The sequence below is a fragment of the Elephas maximus genome, chromosome 11, assembly GCF_024166365.1.
Source record: "Elephas maximus indicus isolate mEleMax1 chromosome 11, mEleMax1 primary haplotype, whole genome shotgun sequence".
In the NCBI taxonomy this organism is placed as follows: Eukaryota; Metazoa; Chordata; class Mammalia; order Proboscidea; family Elephantidae; genus Elephas; species Elephas maximus.
Window position 1 is genome coordinate 103261846 of NC_064829.1, and position 23977 is coordinate 103285822.

Consider the following 23977-nt stretch of genomic DNA (forward strand, 5'->3'; position numbering starts at 1 on the left):
CTGGGAGGGGTGGGAGGGGTGCTTCTCCCACATTTTAAATCATAGATACTTGTTATTTTTGGTGATAGGAAAAGTGCACTGAATGTGGGTTTAGTGAGCACAGCATGACCAAAATAAATGATGTCGCTGAGAAGTGCTCAAGAGAAAAGGATACCCGTACTAAAGAATCAGACATATATAAGATGGCAACAACTCTAACAGAGACCAAAAAAAATAAGTGTATGATCACATATGGATGGGGAAAGGCATAGAGGCACACAAGTAGGTACAGGTGTATACATATGGGAGAACATATAGAAGTATCTATATGTACATAGAAATACAGATATGTGTGCAGGCATATTGAGTACATAACTGCAGACACTCCTCAAATATAACCATACACCTTCTGAGATTGATTTTCTAGGTTTGAAAGCTTAGAACCATAGTCTCATGGGACAACTCGGTCAATTGACGTGGTATAGTTCAAAAGTTCGTGCTCTGCATCCTAGTGGAATGAGTAGTGTCTGGGGTCTTAGAAGCTTCTAAGTGGTCATCTAAAGATACAACTATTGGTCTCTACTCATCGGGAGCAAAAGAATAAGAAGGTAATCAAAATCCCCGAGCAGAAACAAGTCTACAAGGCTGATAGCCTACACTAGCCACAGCCTCATCTACCCTGAGACCAGACTTAGATGGTGCCTGGCGACCACCACTGACCATCTTGACAGAGGCCACAATAGGTGGTCCTGGATAGAATGGAAAGAAAAATGTAGAACAAAACTCAGTTGAGCCCAGAGGACTTCCTGAGACTATTACCCTGAGACACTCTTTAAACCTTGAATTGAAACTACCCCGAGACCATGTTTTAGTGAAATAGCAGAATGGCACATAAAATAAAATATGCTACCCACAAAAATGGTGCTTTCCTAGAAATTCATCTGTGTGAGACCAAAAGGTCAACACTTCTTCTAAATCAAAGATGAGAAGATAAGGGGGCAGGGAAACTAGAGTACTGGAAATGGAACAACCAGAACACAACTAAAGGGAAAGTTGACACCTTACGGAAAATGTAACTAATGTCACGGAACAATTTGTGTGGAAATTGTCAAATGGGAACCTAACTTGTGTAAACTTTCACCAAAAACACAATAAAGTATTGTTTTTAAAAAATTACAGCTTAGAAAACCCTATGGGGCAGTTCTATTCTGCCCCATGGGGTCATTATGAGGCGGAATCCACTCAATTGGCAGCAGGTATTAAGGTAGGAAGGGGAGAAATAGATGTTTGTGAACGTGATCACATGTGCCAGGTATTTTTTTTTTAATTATTTTGAAATAATCACAAACTTATAGAAAAGTTACAAGTATGGTACAAAGAACGTTTTTTTTTTTCCTAAACCACTTGAGAGCAAATGGCCCGTTTGGTGTCTCCTTATCCCTGACCAGTGTAGCGTGTGTTTCCTACAAACAAGAACACCCCACTGTAAACATACCTTTGCTCTCGTTGACTATTAAGTATTCTACCAGCAGGTACTTTGATGAGGCAATATAACAACGCACACTCCTCATCAAACTTTCTAGCTCTTCTTGTATTTATATCTGCAAGGACTCAGGAATTCTTATTTTACTCCAGGGGTTATAATCTGTTGCTCTCATTTTTAATGTCGATGCTCAAATTGTCCCAGATTTGGCCAGTAGGAGCCCTTCAAAGCTGGCTCCTGTATCCTTCCACCTGTCCTCATCATTCTTTGAGCTCTTCCTTCGTTTCTGACCCCAAAAGAATGCTCCTGGCTTGTCTTGCATCTTCTCTGCCCTCCTGGGATCAGCCATTTTTCTCCAAGCAGAAGGGCGGGTATGAGGGTGAGGAGTTGTGGGGGGGGGGTGGCTGACCCCTCACTTCCCAGTGACCCTCTCCGACTCTGATTTCAGTGCGGCTGGACCTGGCCAATAGCGGAGGCCATGCTCCAGCTGTTGCCATAGCGACTGTGGCCGCAGAGCAGGAGGGGGTGACGTCACTGCGGAGCAAGAGCAGCGTCCGCATCCTCCTTTTAGCCGGCCCCTGGGCACCGAGGGCAGCCTCTGGGCTAGCGGTGAGGAACAAGCCGCCCCTGCATGCCGGGCCTCCACCCGCGACAGCCCTCTGGCAGCAGCCGGGGGAAGATCAACAGCCCCAGTCTTTGAAGACCACGTCCAAGAGCGCAGAAGCAGCATCTTCAGACCCTCCTTGGTCGGGAGCCTCGCTCCAGCTGGCAAACACCCACCTTTGCTTCACCTGCGCACGTAAGTTCCCGGGAATTCCCAAGAGCTCTCTCAAAAGGCTCTTCCATTGGGCTGCCCTGAGGACACGGATTGAGTTGGACAAATCGGGCCTTTCTGCAGCCTCGGGTGAGGCTTCATTCTTGCATAGCCTTGGGGAAGAGATCGTGGCATCCTGGATCCTTTTTGGGATTCCCGAGGCAGCTCCGGTGGGCAGCAGCGGGCGTACTGCTGCCTCCGGGAGCTGGGCAAGATGCTGTTTGGCGTCAAGGACATTGCGCTGTTGGAACACGGGTGCAAGGCCCTGGAGGTGGACAGTTACAAGTCCCTGATGATCCTGGGCATCCCGGAAGACTGCAACCACGAGGAATTCGAGGAGATCATACGGGCCCCCCTGAAGCCCCTGGGCAAGTTTGAAGTGGCCGGGAAGGCCTTCCTGGAAGAAGATAAGACCAAGGCGGCCATCATCAGACTGGCCGAGGACATCAATTACTCCGTGATCCCCAGGGAGATCAAGGGCAAGGGCGGGGTGTGGAGAGTGGTCTACATGCCCCGGAAGCAGGACGTCGAATTCCTCACCAAGCTGAACCTCTTCCTCCAGAGCGAGGGCAGGACCGTGGAGGACGTGGCCCGGGTCCTGAGGCAGGAACTGTGGCCTGCAGGGGCGGGCCCCAGCGGTCTGCCCGCGAGAAAGTTCTGCGTTTCCGGGCCCGGGAAGGAGCCAGGGGCTGAGACCGCCGCTGGAGTGGACAGCGTGCCCACTCCGGACTCCACAGAGGAGAGCAAGGCCGGCGATGACAAGAGGGGCAAGAGGAAGCACAGAAAAAACCGTCGGCGGCACCATGCATCTGACAAGAAGCTGTGAGGTGACGTGCGGTGGGTGGTGGGCCGTGTGAGTGAGGGTGGGTGGCATATGAATGGGTGTGGGTGATGTCTGTGTGAAGATGGGTACCATCTGAGCAAGTTTGGGGAATGCGAATGAGTATGGGTAATACAACTGAGGGTGAGTATTACTGGAGCGCATAACTTTTGAGTAAGAATGGGTATCACCAGAGTGAGCATGGGTAACATCTGAGGATTGAGTGAGGATGGGTATTTTTATCTCAGCTAACTTGTGGGTTACCTCTGAGTGGCTGTGGTTAGCATCTGGCCAAGTGTGGGTCATTCATTCATTCATTCATTCCACAGGTATTTATTGCACACATGTGTGTCTCAGACACTCTTCTAGGAGTTGGGGGTGCAGAAGGGAAGACACCCAACAAAAACCCCTGCCTTCGTGGCATTCACGTAAAGTGGGTAACATTTGAGTTACCTGAATACATCTGAGAGAGTGTGGGTACCATCTGAGTGGATGTGGGTAATAGCTGAGTAAGCATAATGTCTGGTTGAGTGTGAGTATAATCCATGGATTCATGGAACAAATAGCACCTACGGGCACTGTTTTAGGCACTGAGGTTACAGAAGGAATGAAACAGGCTCAAATCCTTGCCCTCGTGGCACGTATATTAAATATTTGAGTAGGTGTGGGTAACATCTGAGTTACTTGAATAAATGCGAGGAGCGTGGGTACCATTTCAGTGTATACCTAACCTGAGTATGAGTGAGAGTAATATATGAGTTGGGTAATATTTGCTTAGTTGCGGGTAACATTTGAGCCTGTGGAGTTAACACCTGAGTACGTGTGTGGGTGTTATTTGAGTGGGTGAGGGTAACTTCTGAATGAGGGAGGGTCTCAAAAACCTGCATACAGCTCTGACAACCCGGAGATCCTGCTGGGACCAGCTGCGCAGCTGGAGCCAGAGCGGAGGAGAGCGTCCAGCTGTTGCCTTGGAGACCGCGGGCGGGCCCTAGGCGCCTGCGCAAGCAGGTGTTTGCAGAAAATGGAGGAGAAGCAGGGTGTGGGATTCCAAGGTTTTGGAGAAAAAAAAATTTTTTTTTTTTTTTTCTGGAGAGTTAAGGAAAAACCAAGCAGACCCCCCCCCCCCCGAAAAAAAGTATCAAGGAGATTCCTGCTTGGGACAAAGGCCGCGATCCCCTGGCAGCTATCACCCGCGGCCTGATTTGGGCGACAGCCCCCTCTTGTTGGGTTTTGTGGGTGGGGAGGCGACACAGACCCCTCTACCATTGGGCCCTGCTGGAAACCCAGTCATTGCAACGTCTAGGGCTGTCTTCTGTCTTTCGAGGGGATGTACCTTGAATGCACCTCTCTCGCGCGCGCGCGCACAAACTTGCCTGGAGTGGGCCACCCTGGTTTGGATGTGCCAAGCGGAAACCAGGGCAGACTCATGAACTGTCTGCTTGCCCATCTCGGCAGCTCACTGCTCTCTATGTGACTGTCAAAAGCTGTGGTTGTTCTCCATCCTCTGAGTCCCCCTTACAGGTATGATGGAACTTAGAACCCGCCTGCCCTGATTCCACCTTGTCCTGTGGACTCCTAGGGTGAGGGTGTGAGTCCCCGCAAAGGAAACCCAGAAGCTCTGGTCGGGGGAGGGGAGGAAGAATGCTCTACTTCCTAAAGAGCAAAAGTCAAGGCTTCTGGGGAACAGTCCAAAAGGAGGTAAATAATTAAGAGGTCACCTTCAAGAGTTGTCTATGAACCTTAACATTCAGTCCCCAAGTCCATAAGCTGAGTCCCCTGTAGTGACAGAGAAAAAAAAAAAAATTACATCTCTTGTTGGGGTGGGGGACCTGACCTGTGAATTTACAAATTCCTTAGTTCAGGGGTCTGCAAACGTTCGAGCTGAATTTCTTTTCAAAAATGTAATTCACGTGCACACATGCACACAGACTCAGATTTCTTGCCTATCAAACTGTAACACTGGAGACCCCCTACCTCCATGCATTCCTGTGGTGGCTGTCAGTCATGTTTGTGAGGTCCAGCATCTACATCCAACCCCCTTTCTTATTTCTGGGAGGCTAGCCCTACTTTAAGGCCCCCTTGTGGTGCAAACTGTTTGCATTCATCTACTAGCCTAAGGTTTGGGTTTACTAGCCTAAAGGTTGGCGGTTCAAACCCACCCAATGGCATGACAGAAGAAAGGCCTGTCAATCTGCTTCCATAAAGATTACAGCCAAGAAAACCCTATGGAGCAGTTCTACTCTGTAACACATGGGGTCATTATGAGTCCAAATCGACTTGACCACAATGGGTTTTTTTGTTTATTTGTTTTATTCCCATTTTGCCCCCTTATTAGAGCCAAATGGAAACCCTGGTGGCATAGTGGTTAACAGCTATGGCTGCTAACCAAAAGGTTGGCAATTTAAATCCACCAGGTGCTCCTCAGAAACCCTATGGGGGCAGTTCTACTCTGTCCTGTAGAGTCGCTATGAGTCGGGATCAACTCGAGGGCAACGGGTTTTTGTTTTTTTTATTAGAGCCTAAAAGCAGCCCTGGTGGTAGAGTGGTTAAACTCTGCTGCTAACTGAAAGGTCAGTGGTTTGAACCTACCAGCCCTTCTGAGGGAGGAAGATGTGGCCGTCTGCTCCTACAAAAATTACAGCCTTGGAAACCCCAAGGAGCAGTTCTACTGTGTCCTATAGGGTTGCTATGAGTCAGAATCAACTTGACGGCAATGGTTTTTTTATTAGAGCCAAAAGGTGGAGGGTATGGTATCTCTCTATACCTCAACCCTGGCAGCCAAGGTGCAGGCAAGGAGCCCGCCATCCCAACCCTGGCCCAGGCAGTCACAAACACCTTTTGGGTCCTTGAGTTCCCAGCAAGTGTCAAGAAACAAAAAATTTTTAGAATTTCACTTGCGTTGACAGGTGAATTGCTGGCCATCTGGAAGGCGTACACAGGGAAATTAGCACCTATAGCAAACAATGAAATTGCGCCCCTGAAAGCCTTTGACTCTGGGGAATCTCTAAATTGGGTCCTCCCAATTTCAAAATGAATGATGGCTGCAATGAGTCAGCAGAAACGCCTTCCCCCCTCTTGTCCGGTTGCCTCAATCGGGCACCTTTCATATTTGTGTCGCCTCGGAGTGTCATTCCGTGCCCCCTCTGGCGCCCTCTGGACTTTCACCTGGGGATAAGTGCTCTCCTCTGCCTCCCCATCCCCCCGTGCCCCATCTGTCTACTGTGCTTAAGGACGTTGGGCCGTACAAGGTTAATAGAAACTCATCAGTCCCCGCTCCTTCAAGTGGTCCCCAGGGTGTGTACCATGCCTGCCATATTTTAGATACACCTAAAACCTCAAAGACTCCTTCATTTCTATTTCCCACGTTGGTTCTCTAGCACCAGCCTCCACATCCTTTTCTTCTGTGCAACAGTCGGGATAAAACTTTTCCATTGCCACACGTATATTCGAACTTGCTGGAAGTGCATTCACGATCAAGAAGTTTGTAACTCTATACATGGACCTTGTTATTCCTTGTAAATTCTCACCTGGCGTACTTACTCACAGGATACTGTATTACTGCATTCAGCATCCGCCACGGAGTGTGACCTTGAATACATTCTACGCAAGCCCGAAGCACATTTGTTTGGCGCATGCTCTATTCTCATCGAGGCCTAAGGGTTGTAAAGTCACAAGGGACACTGTGACATTTCTTATTGTCCTACTGCAGTATTAAGGCTCTATTTGTGCTAACTGTGGGTTTCTGGTGTTTCCCATACAATGTCCATATTTGTGATACACAAAGCATGCAGCCGTTTGGTGTTGCCCATGGAACCAAAATTTCCCACCACTTCTCTTTCGGGTTGTTCAGACCGGTTGAAGAGGTTCCTGGGATTGCAGTGCAAACTGTTACGGAAAACCATTCCCACTGGAAGCTACTTGTCTGTGTGAGTCAAGACACCACTGCTTGACACAACAAATCCCAAAAAACACTTCATGAAGAAACTAGATGTGTTGGTTGATAGAAGGCTGCAAGTGGCCTCTGTAAATCCCCTGATTTCAAAAGCGAGTTCAATTAAAACCCTTGTTGTTCTTCGTGGTTGATTCGATATTGTACAAATGTGAACTTACCAAATAAATGTATGCTAATGACATCACAGTCTCTTCTTTGATATAGTGGGAGCCCACTGAAGATCTAGTTTGGAGAAAAGATCTGGCTGCTAAAAAATAGTTTTGAAAAACACTTCTGTAGGTTGCCTAAAGCTTTAGAGGGCTGCATTGTTTTAAAAAGGGACATTGGAGTCCCTGGCAGCTCAGACAGGTAAGTGCTCAACTACTCACTGAAAAGTTGGAAGTTCAAACCCACCCAGAGGCCCCTCGGAAGAAAAGCCTGGTGATCGGCTTCCAAAAGGTCACAGCCTTGAAAACCTTATGGAGCAGTTCTGTTCTGCACCCATGGGGTCGCCATAAGTTGGAATCGACTCAACTATAACTGGTTTGGTTTTTTAAATCAGGTCTCAGTAGCCAAAGATGACAAAATTCACACAGCTTTCTTCTACCCTGTGGGCTTCTCAGGGTCTCAGGCTATTTTCCAGTCGCTGATGGGAGGGAAAGGTAAACGGCTTATCTGGAAGAAAAACAGTGATGATCACTCTGCATTCCGGGTACTGTGCAAAATCCTTCATACTCATTAGCTCTTTATATACTCATTATATCCTGATATTAGGAACCCTGGTGGCACAGCGGTTAAGCACTCGGCCATTAACCAAAAGGTTATTGGTTCAAACCCACCCAGAAGCCCCACGGAATAAAGACCTGGCAATCTGCTCCCATAAAGATTACAACTTTAAAAAAAAAAAAATGGAAAGAAACACCCTATAAGGAGGCTCTACTCTGTCACAGGGACTCATCATGAGTTGGAATCAACTTGACAGCACCCAACAACGTGTCCTCATTATATCAAGGTTTGGCACTACAGGCTCACAACCTGCCTTAGTTTCCTAGTGCTGCCATAACTGAAATACCACAAGTGGGTAGCTTTCAAGAACAGAAATTTATATTCTCACGGTTCGGGAGGCTAGAGGTATGAATTCAGGCTGTGGCTCTAGGAGGAGGTCCTTTCTTGTCTGTTTCAGCTTCCAGCAGCTGCCAGCAATCCTTGCAATGCTTCTGTCTCCACCATCTGTCTTCTTCTCCCCCCTCCCCCATGTGTCTATGTGTCCATTCAGCTCTTTCTATAACTCAGAAGTGATTAGGTTTAGAACCCACTCTACTCGGGGATTACACAATTAATGTAACAACCAAACCCAAAACCAAACCCAGTGCAATCGAGTCGATTCCGACTCATAGCGACCCTATAGGACAGAGTAGAACTGCCCCATAGAGTTTCCAAGGAGCACCTGGCAGATTCAAACTGCCGACCCTTTGGTTAGCAGCCATAGCACTTAACCACTACACCACCAGGGTATATAACAACAACAACAAAAAAAACCCTGTTTCCAACAGGATCATATTTACAGGTATAAAACCCATTGCCATCAAATCGATTCCAAATTGGCAACCCTAGAGGACAGGAGTAGAACTGTCCCACGGGGTTTCCAAGGAGAGGCTGGTGGATTTGAACTGTCAACCTTTTGGTTAGCAGCCGTAGCTCTTAACCAGTTCGCCACCAGGGCTCCATTTACAGGCATAGGGGCCAGGATTCCAATAATATTGGGTGGGGGGTGGGGGGGAGGGCGGGGGGAAACACAGCTCAATCCACAGCGTGGCCCCTCAGCTGAAGCCCTTGGGCCACAGGCAGGTCAGAATACAGAGGTTTTGTATTTTAGAAAACTGATAGTGACTACACCATGTACTGAATAACCTCCCCCCCCCCCCAGAATGTCTGGACAGCTCCATAATCAAATAATTAATATTTCTGTAGGGCATTCACACTAAGTGAAATCAAGAAAAATTACAAACAGCCTCATGTCTGTCTGTCTAGGTCTTGCCTCCAGAAGTTATTTGGGGCAGGGCGGGGGGGCTAAGGTTTCTGTTTTCAGAACTTTTTGGATTTCCCAAAAGCATATAAAAAAACAAAAAACCCAAACCCGTTGCCATCGAGTTGATTCCGACTCATAGCAACCCTGAAGGATGGAGTAGAACTGCCCCATAGGGTTTCCAAGGTGGATTTGAACCACCGACCTTTTGGTTAGCAGCCTTAGCTCTTAACCACTATGTCACCAGGATTTCCCAAGAGTGTATAAGGATTATGAATCTGTACTGTCATTGTGATCACCATCTCATCTTATGAATGAGCAAAGCTCAGACAGCTTAAGTGACTTGCCCAAGACCACACAGCAAACAGTTAAAGAAAAATTGAAATCCAGTTTTGTCCAACAAAATCTGGGCACCTGATGCACGGCTGTGTCTCCCCGGCGCTGGGGAGGCCCAGGCTGACATCAGAGTCACACGCATGGTTCTCTGCTAAGTGACTAGGCAGAAATTCTTCACAATTCTCTGAGAAACAAGCCAGTGGTGGGCTGCACTCTGGTCAAACCTGCCATGTTCGCTCTGGCTCTGAGGGGAGGCAGAGGATCATGGGAAGCCCCCACCTTCCTAATAATAAAAATAATACTCATGCTTATTGAATGCTTACCGTGCACCAGACACCATTGTAAGCATTTTACATGAATAGTTCATTTAATCCTCTCAGGAAACACTGAGGTAAAAAGAAATAATCCCATTCTCCAGATTGGGAAACTTAGGCACAGAATTGCATAATTTGTAAATAGAACCAGAATTTGAACCAGGTTCCAGAGTCTCCATGCTTAACCATTAGGAGCATTTATGATGTCCCAAGTCCTGTGCCAACACCTAACTTACGTGATCTCATCGGCTGCTCACAGTCTCCTCATGAGGTAAGTCTTATTCTGACCGCCATTTTGCAGATGAAGAAACTGAAGCTCAGAGAGGTGAAGGGACTTGCCTGAGATCACACAGTCACAGAGTGATGGAGCCAGAACGTGAACCCAGGCAGCTGGGCGCCAGAGCCCACAGGTCCCACCATACAGAGGACCGGAAAGGAGGTGGGAGCCCAGGAGAGGGGCTGGCACAGCACACGGAGGAATAGAGTCTGGGCGAATCCAGTAAACAACACCCTAGGGCTCCTTGCAGTCGTCCTTGGTTATTCTGAAGGTGGCGCTGAACCCTTGAGTGGCCAAATGTAAGTGATCACTATGTGGTTGGTGGAGCCCCTGAGTGGTGCAAACAGTTAACATGATCAGCTGCCAACCAAAACAATGGAAGTTAGAGTCCACCCAGAGGCGCCTTGGAAGAAAGACCTGGCAATCTACTTCTGAAAAATCAGCAAGTGCAAACCTTATGGAGCACAGTTCTACTCTGACACACAAGGGGTTATCAGGAGTCACAGTTTACTCAATAGCAACTGGTTCAATGTGGCCTGTGTTGGTGATTCCCTCAAACTGACTCTGCCCTTCACCCACTCTGTGCCCTGGGAGGTCTCTGCCCTTGGATAATGCTAACTGCATTACCCAAGCTCCTTGGCCCTCTGACTTCCTGTTGGGATCAGCCAGCGGGAGGAAGCAACATGAAATCAGTGGGTGGGGAGGAGAGAGAGGTCAGGACATTTCTTCCCTGCTCCCTCCCTTCCGGGCTTCCTCTATTTTTTGGCTGTTGCCTTGTCTTTCTCTAATTATAGCTCCTATCAAGTGGCCCCTCTTCCATAGCTCCAACTCTAAGGACTCCATCTATATCACTGCCCTCTCTAGGCCCCTCAGGTGATAACAACTCCAACTTGTTAGTTGCCATCAAGTTGGCTCTAACTCATGGCAACCCCACGTACAACAGAACTAAACATTGCCCAGTTTATGCCATCCTCATGGTCACAGGTATGCTTGAATCCATTGTTGCCTTCCAGTCTAGGGGGCTTATCTTCTTCCACTGTATCAGACAGTATTCTGTTGTGATTCATGGGTTTTCATTGGCTCATTTTCAGAAACAGATCTCCAGGCCTTTCTTCCTAGTCTGTCTCAGTCTGGAAGCTCTGCTGAAATCTGTTCACCATGGGTGATGCTGCTGGTATTTGAAATACTGGTGGCATAGCTTCCAGCATCACAACAACATGCAAGCCTCCACAGGATGCCAGATGGACAGATGGGTGGTGGTAGCTCTAGTTACAATCCCTTCATTTATTCATTCATTCATTTAAAAAATATTTATCAAGCTTCTACCACACTGTTCTAGGTGCTGAGGATTCAGCAATCAACAACACAGACAAATACCCCTACTCTCATCTCATGGGGTTACTATTCTCATTTAACAATAATGGCAACGTGTGCCATTGAGTAGATTCCCACTCACAGTGACCTACAGGACAGAGTAGAACTGCCCCAATAACCAAAAAACCCAAACCCACTGCTATTAAGTCGATTCCGACTCATTGCAACACTATAGGACAGACTAGAACTACCCCATAGAGTTCCCAAAGAGCACCTGGTAGATTCAAACTACCTACCTTTTGGTTAGCAGCTGTAGCTCTTAACCACTATGCCACCAGGGTTTCCACCCCAACAGAGTGAGACAATAAATAAACAAAATAACAGAATGGGGCAAGTGCTGCGAAGGAAATAATTAGGATGATGTGAAAATTCCCTGTGGGGTAAATTCTGAAAGTATGTCCATACCAATGCAAACTTTCCCCCCTCCTTTGGGTGAAGTACAGAAGCTATTTAACTATAATTACATGAGAGACACTGGAGGCTGTGGGGGCGGCGGGAGCTTGTCTCACATTTTACACCTGTCTGTCTGCTAACCGAAAGGTCAGCAGTCCCAATCCACTAGCCGCTCCTTGGAAACCCTATGGGGCAATTCTACTCTGTCCTATAAGGTCACTGATTTGGAATCGACTTGACGGCAACAGGTTTGGTTTGGTTTTGGTCATTTTACACCTTTTGTATTTTCTTAACATGTGTGTCACTTTTATGATGATTATTTTAATGGCAACCAAGTGTGGCTGGGTAAAGGGATTATGGGTCATGTTTTGCTTTCTTCTCCATTCTTTCCTGATCTTTTTTGTTTTTCTTTTTCTTAATATTTTATTTTGTTTTCAGTGAAGGTTTACCCTGCGGTTTAGGTTCCCATTCAACAATTTCTACACAAGTTGTTCAGTGACATTGATTACATTCTTCACAAGGCTTGAACATTCTCATTATTTCCTTTCTGATTGTCCTGTTTCCATTAATCTAGTGTCCCTGCCCCCGTACCTTCTCATCTGTGTTTCATAGTAATTGTTGGCCATTGATCTCATATAGGTGAATTTTTAATGAAGCACAGTACTTATGGGTGATATTATTTTTTAAGCCTGGTTTTTAATTTTCTTTTAAACAAATACAAAAACAGGAGCTATAATTATCGCTGTTTCTGGAGAGGCTGGAAAGGGTCTAGCCACCAGAAATCAGGGCAATTTAAAACGCCCACACCAGAACTGCTTGAGGGCTGGCAATTTTTATAAGAACTGTGAACATTTGGGGTTTTCATCTCTATGATAATCCTCCCCGCTCCCCACCAAAAAAAAAAAAAAAAATTTTTTTTAAGTCTCTTAACGCATTGCCCTCCAGTTCATTCTGACTCAGCGACCCCACAGGACAGACTAGAACTGCCCCATTGGGTTTCCAAGGAACGCTTGGTGGATTCTAACTGCCGACCTCTTGGTTAGCAGCCAAATGCTTAACCACTGCGTCACCAGGGCTCCTTTTAATCTCTTACCCGTTAGAAAACCCAAAGGACTCATTTCTGCAAGGCAGCCTTTCAGCGAAGCTGGTTTGGGGGGGATCCGTGAAGAGGTACTGCCCTGCTCCCACACTCCGCGGAACGCACCCCCCTTTCTCCCTCCACCCTGTGCCTCTGCCCCGCCCACTCAGAGCCTGCTGGGCAACAAGGCGCGTCCCCACGTTGCCATGGAGACCGCCCAGCTGCGGAGGCGTGGAAGCTACCGGAGCCAAAGGCCTGGGGGCCCGGGCCCCCGCGGAGCTGAGCGAGGAGGAGAAAACCCAGTGAAACTTCATGACCCGGTACAGCCGGCTGGGCAAAAAAGCAAAAACAACCCGAACGAGCCAATGATTGTGCAAAGGCTTCGATGAGACCTTAACCGCCTCCCACCCCAAGCTTCTTTGTTTCTTCCCTCCCTCCCTCACTTCCCTCTTTCTCTCAAATTCTTTCTTTCCTTCCTCCCTTCCTTCCCTCCCTACCCTCTTCCTCCGTTCTTCTTTTCCTTTCTTTCCCCTCCTTTCCTTCCTCCCTGCATTCCTTCCTTCCTTCCTTCCTTCTCTCATCTAGCAATTTTTTAATTGCGCACCTACTACGTACCCCTGGTAGCCCAGTGGTTAAGAGCTCAGCTGCTAGTCAAAACGTCATTAGTTTGACTCCACCAGCCGTTCCTTGGAAACCCTATGGCAACGAATTTTGGGTTTTTTTTTTTTTTTTACTACATACACATCCGCTATGAGTCGGAATCAACTCGAGGGCACTGGGTTTGGGGTTTTTTTGTTTGTTTGTTTTGGTACTATATACCCAGAGCTCCTGGGTGGTGCAAGGAGTTCAGCACTTGGCTGCTAACTGAAGTGTCAGAGGCTCCAATCCACGCAGAGACACCTCAGAAGAAAGGCCTGGCAATGTACTCTTGAAAAATCAGCCATTGGGAAGCCTATGGAGCACAGTTCTACTCTGACGCACACGGGGTCTCCAGGAATCAACTCAGTGGTAGCTGGGTTGCTACAGGCCAAGCCCTGTTCTAGGTACTGGAGATACATACAGTAGAGAACAAATGAGTTTGCATTCTAGCGTGTGGTGGGAGAGAGTCAGACACAAAAGTAAAGCAAAAATAAAGAAAATCATTTCTGACTGTGTTGTGCTAGGAAATAAAGTAGGAGAATAGGATGTAGGAGGGGGTCTTCACTTGGAGTGCCTGGACCTCTTGGGTCTGTGAATCTGAATGGGAAAAATAAAATCACGGCTTTATATTCACAGACCTTTGAGACAGACCATTGCCTTCCATTATGAACATAAGCAACGAGCCCCAGTAGGGTTAGAAGAGCCTGCAACTTTGTCACTGCTGGAAATCACAGCTGTCTTCGTGTGGCTCTTTTAGTTGCTGCGAAACCTCGAAGCACTTCCTCAAAACCTAGACTTGCTGCTAAATCTTTATGTGATGTGGTAATAACAAGCACCATTTCATGAATTTGTTATTTCTTGAATATTTTCATAACTGTAGGGAACAGTCTGTGCTTCAATGGGTCCGTGGCACTGAGAAGGTTAAGAATTCCTGGGATGGGAGGGTCACTCCTGTAAAATGGGAAGGATTCAGAAGGGCCTCTCAGAGAGGTGACCTTTGAGCAGAGGCCTGAATAAGGAGAGAGAGGTTGACAAGAGAAGGTCAGGGGACAGCAAGTACCAAGGCCCTGCAGCAGGAACAGACTGGTTGGGCTGGAATGGAGTGAGAGAGGGGAAGAGGGGAGGAGAGGAGGACAGAGAAGGAAGGAGTGTGAGGGATTTGTAGGGCTTTGTGGGCCATGGTGAGGACTTGGGTTCTATTCTGAGTGAAATGGAGGATTTTAAAAAGATAGAGACAGTGCCGAGTTATTTTTTGAAAGATCCCTCCAGCTGCAGACAAATGGAGAAAATATTGAAGTTGGCAAGGATTTCATTTTACCCGGCTCCACAATCAATGCCTATGGAAACAGCAGTCAAGAAATCAAACCACGTATTGCTCTAAGGTGCACCTGACCCACCAAAAAACCAAACCCACTGCCATCGAGTCGATTCTGACTCATAACAACCCCATAGGTTTTCCAAGGCTGTAAATCTCTATGGAAGCAGACTGCCACATCTTTCTCCCTTGGAACCTCTGGTGGTTTGAAACTGCTGGCCTTTCACTTAGCAGTTGATCACTTTAACCACTATGCCACCAAGGTGCCTGACCTAAGCCACGGTATTTTCAGTCACTTCATACGCATGCGAAAGCTGGGCAATGCATAAGGAAGACCAAAGAATTGACACCTTCCAATTACGGTGTTGATGAAGAATATTGAATATACCATGGACTGCCAGAATAGGAAACCCTGGTGGCGTAGTGCTTAAGAGCTACAGCTGCTAACCAAAGGGTCGGCAGTTCGAATCCACCAGGCGCTCCTTGGAAACTCTATGGGGCAGTTCTACCCTGTCCTATAGGGTCGCTATGAGTCGGAATTGACTCCATGGCACTGGGTCTGGCCAGAAGAATTAACCATGAGGTTGGCAGTTCCAATCCACCAGGAGCTCCTTGGAAATCCTACGGGGGAGTTCTACTCTGTCCTATAGGGTCACTGTGAGTCGGATTCGACTTAGCGGCAATGGGTTGGGTTGGTTGGTTGCCAGAAGAATGAACAAACCTGTCTCGGAAGAAGTACAGCCAGAATGCTTCTTAGAAGCAAGGATGGCAAGACTTCATCTCACGTACTTTGGACATGTTATCAGGAGGCACGAGTCCCTGGAGAGGAACATCATGCTTGGTAGAGGGTCAGTGAAAAAGACAAAGACCCTCGAGGGGACAGATTGATGCAGTGGCTACAACAACGGGCTCAAACATAGCAACAATTGTGAGGATGGTGCAGGACTGGGCAGTGTTTCATTCTGTTGTACGTAGGGTCGCTATGATTCGGAACGACTCCATGGCACCTAACAACAACCAGCTGCTGGAGAGTCCCTGAGTGGCGCAAACAGTTAAACACTCAACTACTAGCCAAAAAAGTTGGCGGTTTGAAACCACCCTGTCACCCCTCAGGGGACAGGCTGGGTGATCTTCCGAAAGGTCACAGCCTTGAAAACCCTATGGAGCAGTTAGTTCTATCCTGCACACATGGCGTAGCCATGAGTTGAAATCAACTAGTTGGCGACTAGCAACAACAACACTGCTGAATTGAGGGTGGATTGTAGGCAGCAAGGAGAAAGCTGGGAGGCAGTGAGGAGGCACTTGCAGGGATTCAACAAGAAAAAAGGGTAGCTAACATGCTTTTTTTTTTTTAACATGCGGTGACTCTTGGGTTAAACCACCCAGCACTTTAATTGGGGAGGAGGGATTCAGCTATGTCCTGACTCCTGACCCCTGTTTTCTATAGAGCCTGCCTGGGTCTATTACTCAAGTACCTAAGATCTGGTTCAAATATCAGGCCCTCCAGTTAGTTTCCCCATCAACCAGAAGATGCTAGTGAGGGCACCCACCTTGCTGTGTAGCTCTAAGGATTCACAATAGGTCCATTCAGCCCATTCATGATGCCTGGACCCAGGGAAATGCTCAATGCCAATGCAAGTTAACTGTTATTATCTTCCTAATGATGTTGTTGGGCTTTTGTTGCTGAGCCGGTAGCCTTTTTCTGACCCTAAGCCCCAGGGATCCTGACCCACTATGTCTGTGGTGAAGCCTGAGAACCTTCACTTTTATCTCATTTCTTTTAGTTAATATTCTTGGTTGCCAAAAATCCAAGCAATCCTAAAGGGTGTCGAGTGAAGGGTACATGCCTCTCCCACCTCAGGGGCTCCCAGGCCCTCTCCCCGGTAACAGCCACTTTAGGCTGTGCTCCCTGGTGGTGCAGTGGTTAAGTGCTACGGCTGCTAACTAAAAGGTCTGCAGTTCAAATTCACCAGCCCCTCGTTCGAAACCCTATGGGGGCAGTTCTACTGTCTTATAGGGTCCCTATGAGTCAGAATCGACTTGATGGCAATGGGTTTGGTTTTTTAGTTTTATACCTGTGACTAGCACAAGTGCATGTCTCGACTATTTGTTCTACACACACAGAGTCAGACTGTTTTGGGTTCAAATCTAGCCTCAGTCACTTCCTGTTTGTGTAACCTCAAAAAGGTGATTTTACTTCTTTGGGCCTCAGTTTCCTTAGCTGTAAAATGGGAATGATAATTGTATTACCTGTCTCGTTGTTACAGTGAGGATCTAATGAATTAATTCACAGAAAGCACTTAAAGTGGGATCTAAAAAACCAAACCAAACCCACTGCCATCGAGTCGATTCCGACTCACAGTGACCCTATAGGACAGAGTAGAACTGCCTCATAGGGTTTCCCAGGCTGTAAACCTTTATGCAAGCAGACTGCCACATCTTTCTCCCACAAAATGGTGCCTAGTATATAGTAAAGTAAAACTTGTAAAAGCTGGCACCTGGGTAAGGTGGAAACCTGTCAGAGAAGGAAAACCAGAGATAAAAAAAAAAACAAAACAGAAAAACAAGGCAGTCTCGTCAAGTTTCAGCTCTCATAGGTTTCACTGTATATAGTATGTAGGTCTCAAACACAGCAATGATTGTGAGGATGGAGTAGAACCTGGCACGGTTTCATTCCGTTATATATAAAGTCTATATGAGTCGGAACCAACTCAAAGGCACCTAACAACAATAGTATATAGGAAAAATGGTCCCTGGGTGGCACAAATGGTTTGTGCTGGACTGTTAACCTAAAGGTTGGTGGTTCAAACCCACCCAGAGGCAAGACAAGCCTGGAGGTCTGCTTCCAAAAGGCCACAGCCTTGAAAATCCTATGGAGCACAGTTCTACTCTGCACACATGGGTTTGCCATGAGTCAGAACCGACTCAATGATAACCAGCAATACCACCACCACCCATCTGTCAGTGGAGACTTGCATGTCGCTATGATGCTGATCAGGTTTAAGCATTCAGACTACAACGGACTAGGAAGAAAGGCCGGTCCATCTTCTTCTGAAAATCAGCCAACGAAAACCCTGCGGACCACAGCAGTCTGATCTGCAGTCCATCACGGGGATGGTGCAGACCAGGGAGCATTTCATTTGTGAATGAGGTCGCCACGAATCTGGCCCATTCTAGGGCAGCTAAACGACAACCACCAGTTTTTTTACCCACATGCATGAATGGGTATGGGGTAGGAATTGCTGGTACCACGAGTCGCGTGCATTTAAAATGTTAATACATAGCGTCAGTGACCTTCAAAAGGGCTGTCCCATTAGCACACCCACCTAGGGGGCTGAGGGTGGGGGACTTGGCCAGAACGGGTATATCTACGATGGCAGGTTTGGGAACTGGCTGCCATTCGGGAAAGGTGCTGACGTGGGCCTCCGCGCTCTTTTCACTTGGAGGCGGGTGGCCCCAACTAGGCCTGGGGCGCGGCCACACCCCTGTGGGGGAGGGGAGAGAGGCCTCCTTAAAGGGAGTGGACAGCCCCCCTGTCAGTCTTCCCGAGTCGGGGAGTGTAAACTGAGAAGGGAGAAGGTGGGCCTCACCCCGGGGAGCGCGAGGAGGAACTTCCTGCCTGTGCGCTCCACCGCACTGGGCGCGCGCCGCGTCAAGGTCAGTCTTGGAGGGGTGGCAGCCTGCCTGGGGGCGGGAGACCCTCCGGGGGGGCCGGGCCGCAGTCTCCCAGCGCCTCGGCCATATTGAATAGCCCCGGCTGAGCCGTCTTTGTCTGGGAAGCGGTCTCGCAAGTTCCAGCCGCCCCTTTGGTGCCTGGGGCAAGACGAACCACCGTGCACTCCAACTTGGAGCAGCTTTCCAGCTTTGCGCGGGCTTGAAGCCTCGGGACAGATTCCTCGCCAGCTCACGTAAGCGTCGTGGGACTTCATTTCCACCAGCCTTTTTTGGGGGGAGCAGACTTGGCCAAGGCCGGCCTGGTGGCAGACAAAGTGGGAGGAGGTGGCTCGTCCCTGGCTGGGGAGGTGAGACCTTCCGGGCAGCATTGTTGGGACTCCCCACCTAAGGCTACAGACTGCGTGACGTTGGGGTCCTTAGCCCCACATTCCGGATTTCACCCTGGAGATCTTAAAGACCCTCGAGAAAAGCCACGTGGGGGGCTGGTTCCCCTGGGGCTTCCTGCCGTCGCCGGACTGCCTAATCCTATGGAGCGTCCCCGACGTCTGCAAGGATGTGGACTTGGATGTCCTCGTGGAAGCCTTGAAGCCCGTGGGGACCTTTAAGAAGATCGGCAAGGTATTCCGCAGGGAGGAAGACTCTACGGTGGGGATGCTGCAGATTGGGGAGGATGTCGACTATCTGCTCATCCCCCGGGAGGTCCGGCTGGCGGGCGGTGTCTGGAGGGTCATCTCCAAGCCCGCCACCAAGGAGGCGGAATTTCGTGAGCGGCTGACCCAGTTCCTGGAGGAAGAGGGCCGCACCCTGGAGGATGTGGCCCGCATCATCGAGAAGAGCACCCCGCACCCGCCCCAGCCCCTCAAAAAGCCCAAGGAGCCCCGAGTGCGGAGGAGAATTCAGCAGATGGTGACGCCTCCGCCCCGTCTGGTCGTTGGCACGTATGACAGCAGCAACGCCAGTGACAGCGAATTCAGCGACTTTGAGACCTCCAGGGACAAGGGCGGCCACGGCTCGGGCCGGGCCCGGAGGGTTCGAAAAATGCCGGTCAGTTACCTGGGCAGCAAGTTCCTGGGAAGCGACCAGGAGAGCGGGGACGACGAGGAGCTGGTGGAGGCCTTCCTGCGGCGCGGGGAGAAGAAACCTAGCGCGGCCCCTGCCCGCCGCCGGGTGGCGCTGCCCGTGCCAGTGGCCGAGGACGACCCGCCCCAGCTCTCCAAGGCCGACAGGTGGCGCGAGTATGCCAGCCAGGTGTCCTGGGGGAAGCTGAAGCGCAGAGTGAAGAGCTGGGCGCCCAGGTCTTTGCCGGGCGTGGGCGATACCCAGCAGCCCGTGTCCAGGATGGAGAGTGACAGGGCGTCAGGGCCAGGCTGCGCCAGCCGGGGGGAGAACGCGGGAAACACAGGAGATGGGCGGCAAGCCGGGACCCTCCCACGACGGTGGCGGCCCAAGATCAGCTGGGGTTCGTTGAGGCGACGCCGGAGGGAGGAGGTAGCATCCATAGCTCAGGGGGCAGAGGTGCTGGGTGACCAGAGGATAGAGGTCCCAGTTGACCGGAGAGCAGAGGTCCCAGCTGACCAGGTGGCAGAGGCCATAGCTGACCAGAGGGTAGAGATCCCAGTTGGCCAGGGGGCAGAGGTCCCAGGTGACCAGGGGGCAGAGGTCCCAGGTGACCAGGGGGCAGAGGTCCCAGGTGACCAGGGGGCAGGGGTCCTGGGTGACCAGAGGGCAGAGGTTGAAGCTGACCAGGTGGCAGAGGCTGCAGCTGACCAGAGGGCAGAGGTCGCACCTGACCAGAGGGCAGAGGCCGCAGCTGACCAGGTGGCAGAGGTTGCAGCTGACCAGGTTGCAGAGGCTGCAGCTGACCAGGCGGCGGAGGCCCCAGATATCCAGGGGGCCCCAGGGGCAACCCCAGGAGCCAGAGCCCGGAAACAGGTCAAGACAGTGAGGTTCCAGACCCCTGGACGTTTTTCATGGTTTCGCAAGTCACGGAGAGCCTTCTGGCACACACCCAGGCTGCCAACCCTCCCCAAGAGAGTCCCCAGGGCAGGCGAGGCCAGGAGCCTCAGAATGCTGAGGGCCGAGGGCAGAGCAGAAGCGGAGCAGGGAGATCAAGAAGACCAGCTGTGAGGGCGAGGGCGGGGGCCCTGTGGAGCACCCCTTGCCACATTCTGCATTATCAGCCACTTGGGCATGTCCTTACCCCTCCCAGACCTGGACTGAGATGGTTTCACTCTCTGCTTCTGCACCTGAAAATCCAAGGGACAGAGAGAGAGGGGGCGAGACAACGCCTCCATATTTCCACCTGACAACCTTCTTCCTTTTTCTGTTAAAATTTTCTCTCTCGTGTATTAATTTTTTTATACCCACTCCTTATAGCAACTCAAGGAATGTAATGAGAAAAATCGATACAGCGGGGTTGCAGCCAGGTACTTTTAATTCCCTAGGTGCTCATTTTAAAAAGGGGAGCGAGACGGGGCAAAATTCATGGCTTCTCCCCTTTCGCTGGGTGATTGACATTTGCTGTCTCTTTGAACTTCAAAAGAGGGCTCAAGCTGACCTGCAAGTGAAAACATTAAAAAAAAAAAAACTTAGATTTTGGCTTTGGACTTGACAACTGAAGAATGCTCGAGGGCTATTTGGTCATGTGCCCTCACTGTCCCCCCCACTCCCATCCTCAATGGTAATGACCATGGTTACTTTGGTCCCCTGGGCTCTGCTGGTTTGAAGGGTGCAGGGCCCATGGTTTATGCCCTTCAACCTGTCCTTGGCTGTGAGGTTGGGGGCCATAAGTGTGCATACAAATCACCTGGGGAATGTGTTCAAAATGCACATTCCTGAACCCTTCACACCACAGATATGAATTTGCTAGTGTGGCCCAGGAATCTATTTTGATCCAGCTCTTATGGGCTTTACCCAGGGCAGCTCGCACACTTGCCATTCACTGGCCGTGTGGAAGAGACATTGCCATAAGAACAGGCCCAAAATTGGGGCATGGGGTGGCATGCTGACGTTGATAATGGGGGTATGATGTCATGTGCTATGACTGATACTTACCATCAGGGAGAAATTGGGGAGGTGAGGCCCCGTGAGGCTGGGAGGGATCTCTGTATGACCTTATGCCCACCCTGCTCAACCAGCGAAAAAGAGCAAATGGCCACAAAAGAGCCTCACTGGGGAAAAGAAGGTGGAGGAGGGAAGCAGAAGGCCAGCTCTGCCCTCCTGATTGTGGCTGCAGGCCTTGCCTGGATTTTTTTTCCCCCTTGATACCTAAAAGAATTATATCCCTTTCTTTATTTCCAGGAGACCCTGGGTGGCGCAAAGGGTTAAACACTCGACTACTAACCAAAATGTTGGCGATTCAAACCCACCCAGAGGTGCCTCGGAAGACAGGCCTGGGAGTCTGCTTCCGCAAAATCAGCCACTGAATGCCCTGGCACACATAGGGTTGCCAGGAGTTGGAGTCAATTCAACGGCAACTGTTTGGTTGGGTTTTTTCCCCCTTTTTCTTTTTCCCTGTCTGTTTTCTAAAAAGAAATGGCTACTGATGATGTGGCTCACTGCCTGACATGGTGTGTTGCTGTCTAGAGCTGCTTTGTGCTTGGTGGTGGACCCTGGGCCTGTGTGGCCCACAGCTGGCAACCAGGCAGCAAAAGAGGCCAGTGGGCTTTGCAAGAAGGGGCGAGGCATGGGCCCCACCTAGAGAGGTGGACTGAGCGGAGGCATGGGGTGGGGAGGACGCAGGTGCAGCCAAGCCAGGTGGGGAGATAGCTCTGAAGCCACTGAGGAGGTTAGGAAGGGGGAGGCTGTCCTTCTCCGTGCCCACCTTGGAAAACGGTGGAACCAAGGGGGCCTGGTCTCTGCAGACCTGGAAGGTGAGAGGAGATGGGAGCAGCAGAGACCACGGGAGAGACTGAGAGATGGGAGAAGAGGCAGGGCTTGATGAGGAATGATACTGTGCCTTTTTTGTTCAATAAAGTCTGCTAGAAGCCAGCTGACTGAGCGTCTCTGCCCTTCCCAGGATGACTCATGGGGGCCTGGGGAGGGAGAGGAGTGTGGACCCCAAACAATGGGGGCAAGACAGATTAGCATGAAGCTGCGTGGATGTCACGAACGTCAGCTGCCCATGACAAGCCTGGGACAGTGCCCTACGAGGGTCCAGCTCACACTTCCTCACTGCAACACACACGCACATGCACACAACATAGAAGCATGACCCAACACAAGCATGTGCTTACATGCACATACAGACACACAAGCAAGCCCAGATACAGGCACACAAATGCAGCCACAGCACACACACACACACAGATACAGGCATCCCCCTTATTTGGCGCACACTGGCAGACATACTCATAAGCATGGGCATATTATGTTGCCCCACACACACAAATACATGGACACACGTGTAATGCTCACTTCCACAGGCACACATACTCAGGCTAGCTTTTACCTCCGCATGGCAAACTTCCATACCCACACATCACAGTCTCGCCCATTCAGACACCCCTGTACTTACACATTCCAACATTTATACCCACTCACAAGGAGCCCAGGTAGCGCAAGAGTTAAGTACTCTAACCAAAAGGTCAGGTTAGAACCCACCAGCTGCTGCTCTGGAGAAAGATGTGGCAGCCTGCTTCCATAAAGATTACAGCCATGGAAACCCTATGGGGCAGTTTTACTCTCCTACAGGGTCGCTATGAGTCAGGATCTACTAGACGGCAACAGGATATCCACTCACAGGACACGTACACACACACTGCTAGACACTGTCGGCCACATAAGCACACTCACCCCTTGTGAATAGCCCTGAGACTTTCCCCAAACTGAATCTCAGTTTGTCCCACTTTGGAGTGGACATAACCATAGGCAGTCTTCCCACCCCCAGCAGCATCCAGCGAGGCCCCAATATGCAGCTGGGTTAAGAACTGCTACACTAGGGGTAAGCAGACCCCACCTCATCTCTGATGTCCTGTCTCTGAGACTTACCTGGAGAGCTTTTTAAAACACAAGATTGCCCAGGCCCCACCCACACAGTTTCTGATTCTGTAGGTCTGGGGTGGGCTGGAGAATCTGCATTTCTAGAAGATTCCTAGGTGATGCTGATGTTGCTGGTCCCTGGACCTCACTGGAGATCCGCAGCCCCACAGCAAACCCCACTTTCCACAGTCTGGCCTTCCCAGTCCCGTGGCGCTTTGGAGCCTTAAAGCGCTAGATCAAAGCCGTCGTCGGTGCTTCGTTTACCAAGGGTCCTGGAGCGCCCTCTGGTGGGGATCGGGGACTCCGCGGCTCGCGAGCGGTGACAACCCTTCTGGGGTCAAAGGGTGTGGGGAGGAGGGTCTTCCGCTGCCCTGGGAACCCCCACTCTTCCTCCAAGGTGTTCTGCTACCTGGCCATATTCCAGGGAGTCTTGGGGCGCCCCTGTTCCCGCGTGAGCGGTTCAGCCTCTGCATGGGGGGGAGTAAGAGGTTGAGGTAGGGTGAGGGGGGGGGTTGGGCTGTGGGATGAGGACCAAGGGGAGGG

The 23977-nt window shown here is 49.9% G+C and overlaps 2 protein-coding genes across 2 annotated transcripts; both read left to right on the forward strand.

Moving 5' to 3' along the window:
* Positions 1–2045: 2045 nt before the first annotated feature.
* PNMA8C (PNMA family member 8C) lies at positions 2046–7222 on the forward strand. Its single transcript, XM_049901820.1, has 2 exons — positions 2046–3103; positions 6643–7222. Exon 1 carries the CDS (start codon positions 2491–2493, stop codon positions 3100–3102), a length of 612 nt encoding a protein of 203 aa, XP_049757777.1. The 5' UTR covers positions 2046–2490; the 3' UTR covers position 3103; positions 6643–7222.
* An 11175-nt stretch (positions 7223–18397) lies between these two features.
* On the forward strand, positions 18398–22765 carry CCDC8 (coiled-coil domain containing 8). The gene has a single exon (XM_049901562.1). It carries the CDS (start codon positions 19106–19108, stop codon positions 20579–20581), a length of 1476 nt encoding a protein of 491 aa, XP_049757519.1. The 5' UTR covers positions 18398–19105; the 3' UTR covers positions 20582–22765.
* The last annotated feature ends 1212 nt before the right edge of the window (positions 22766–23977 follow it).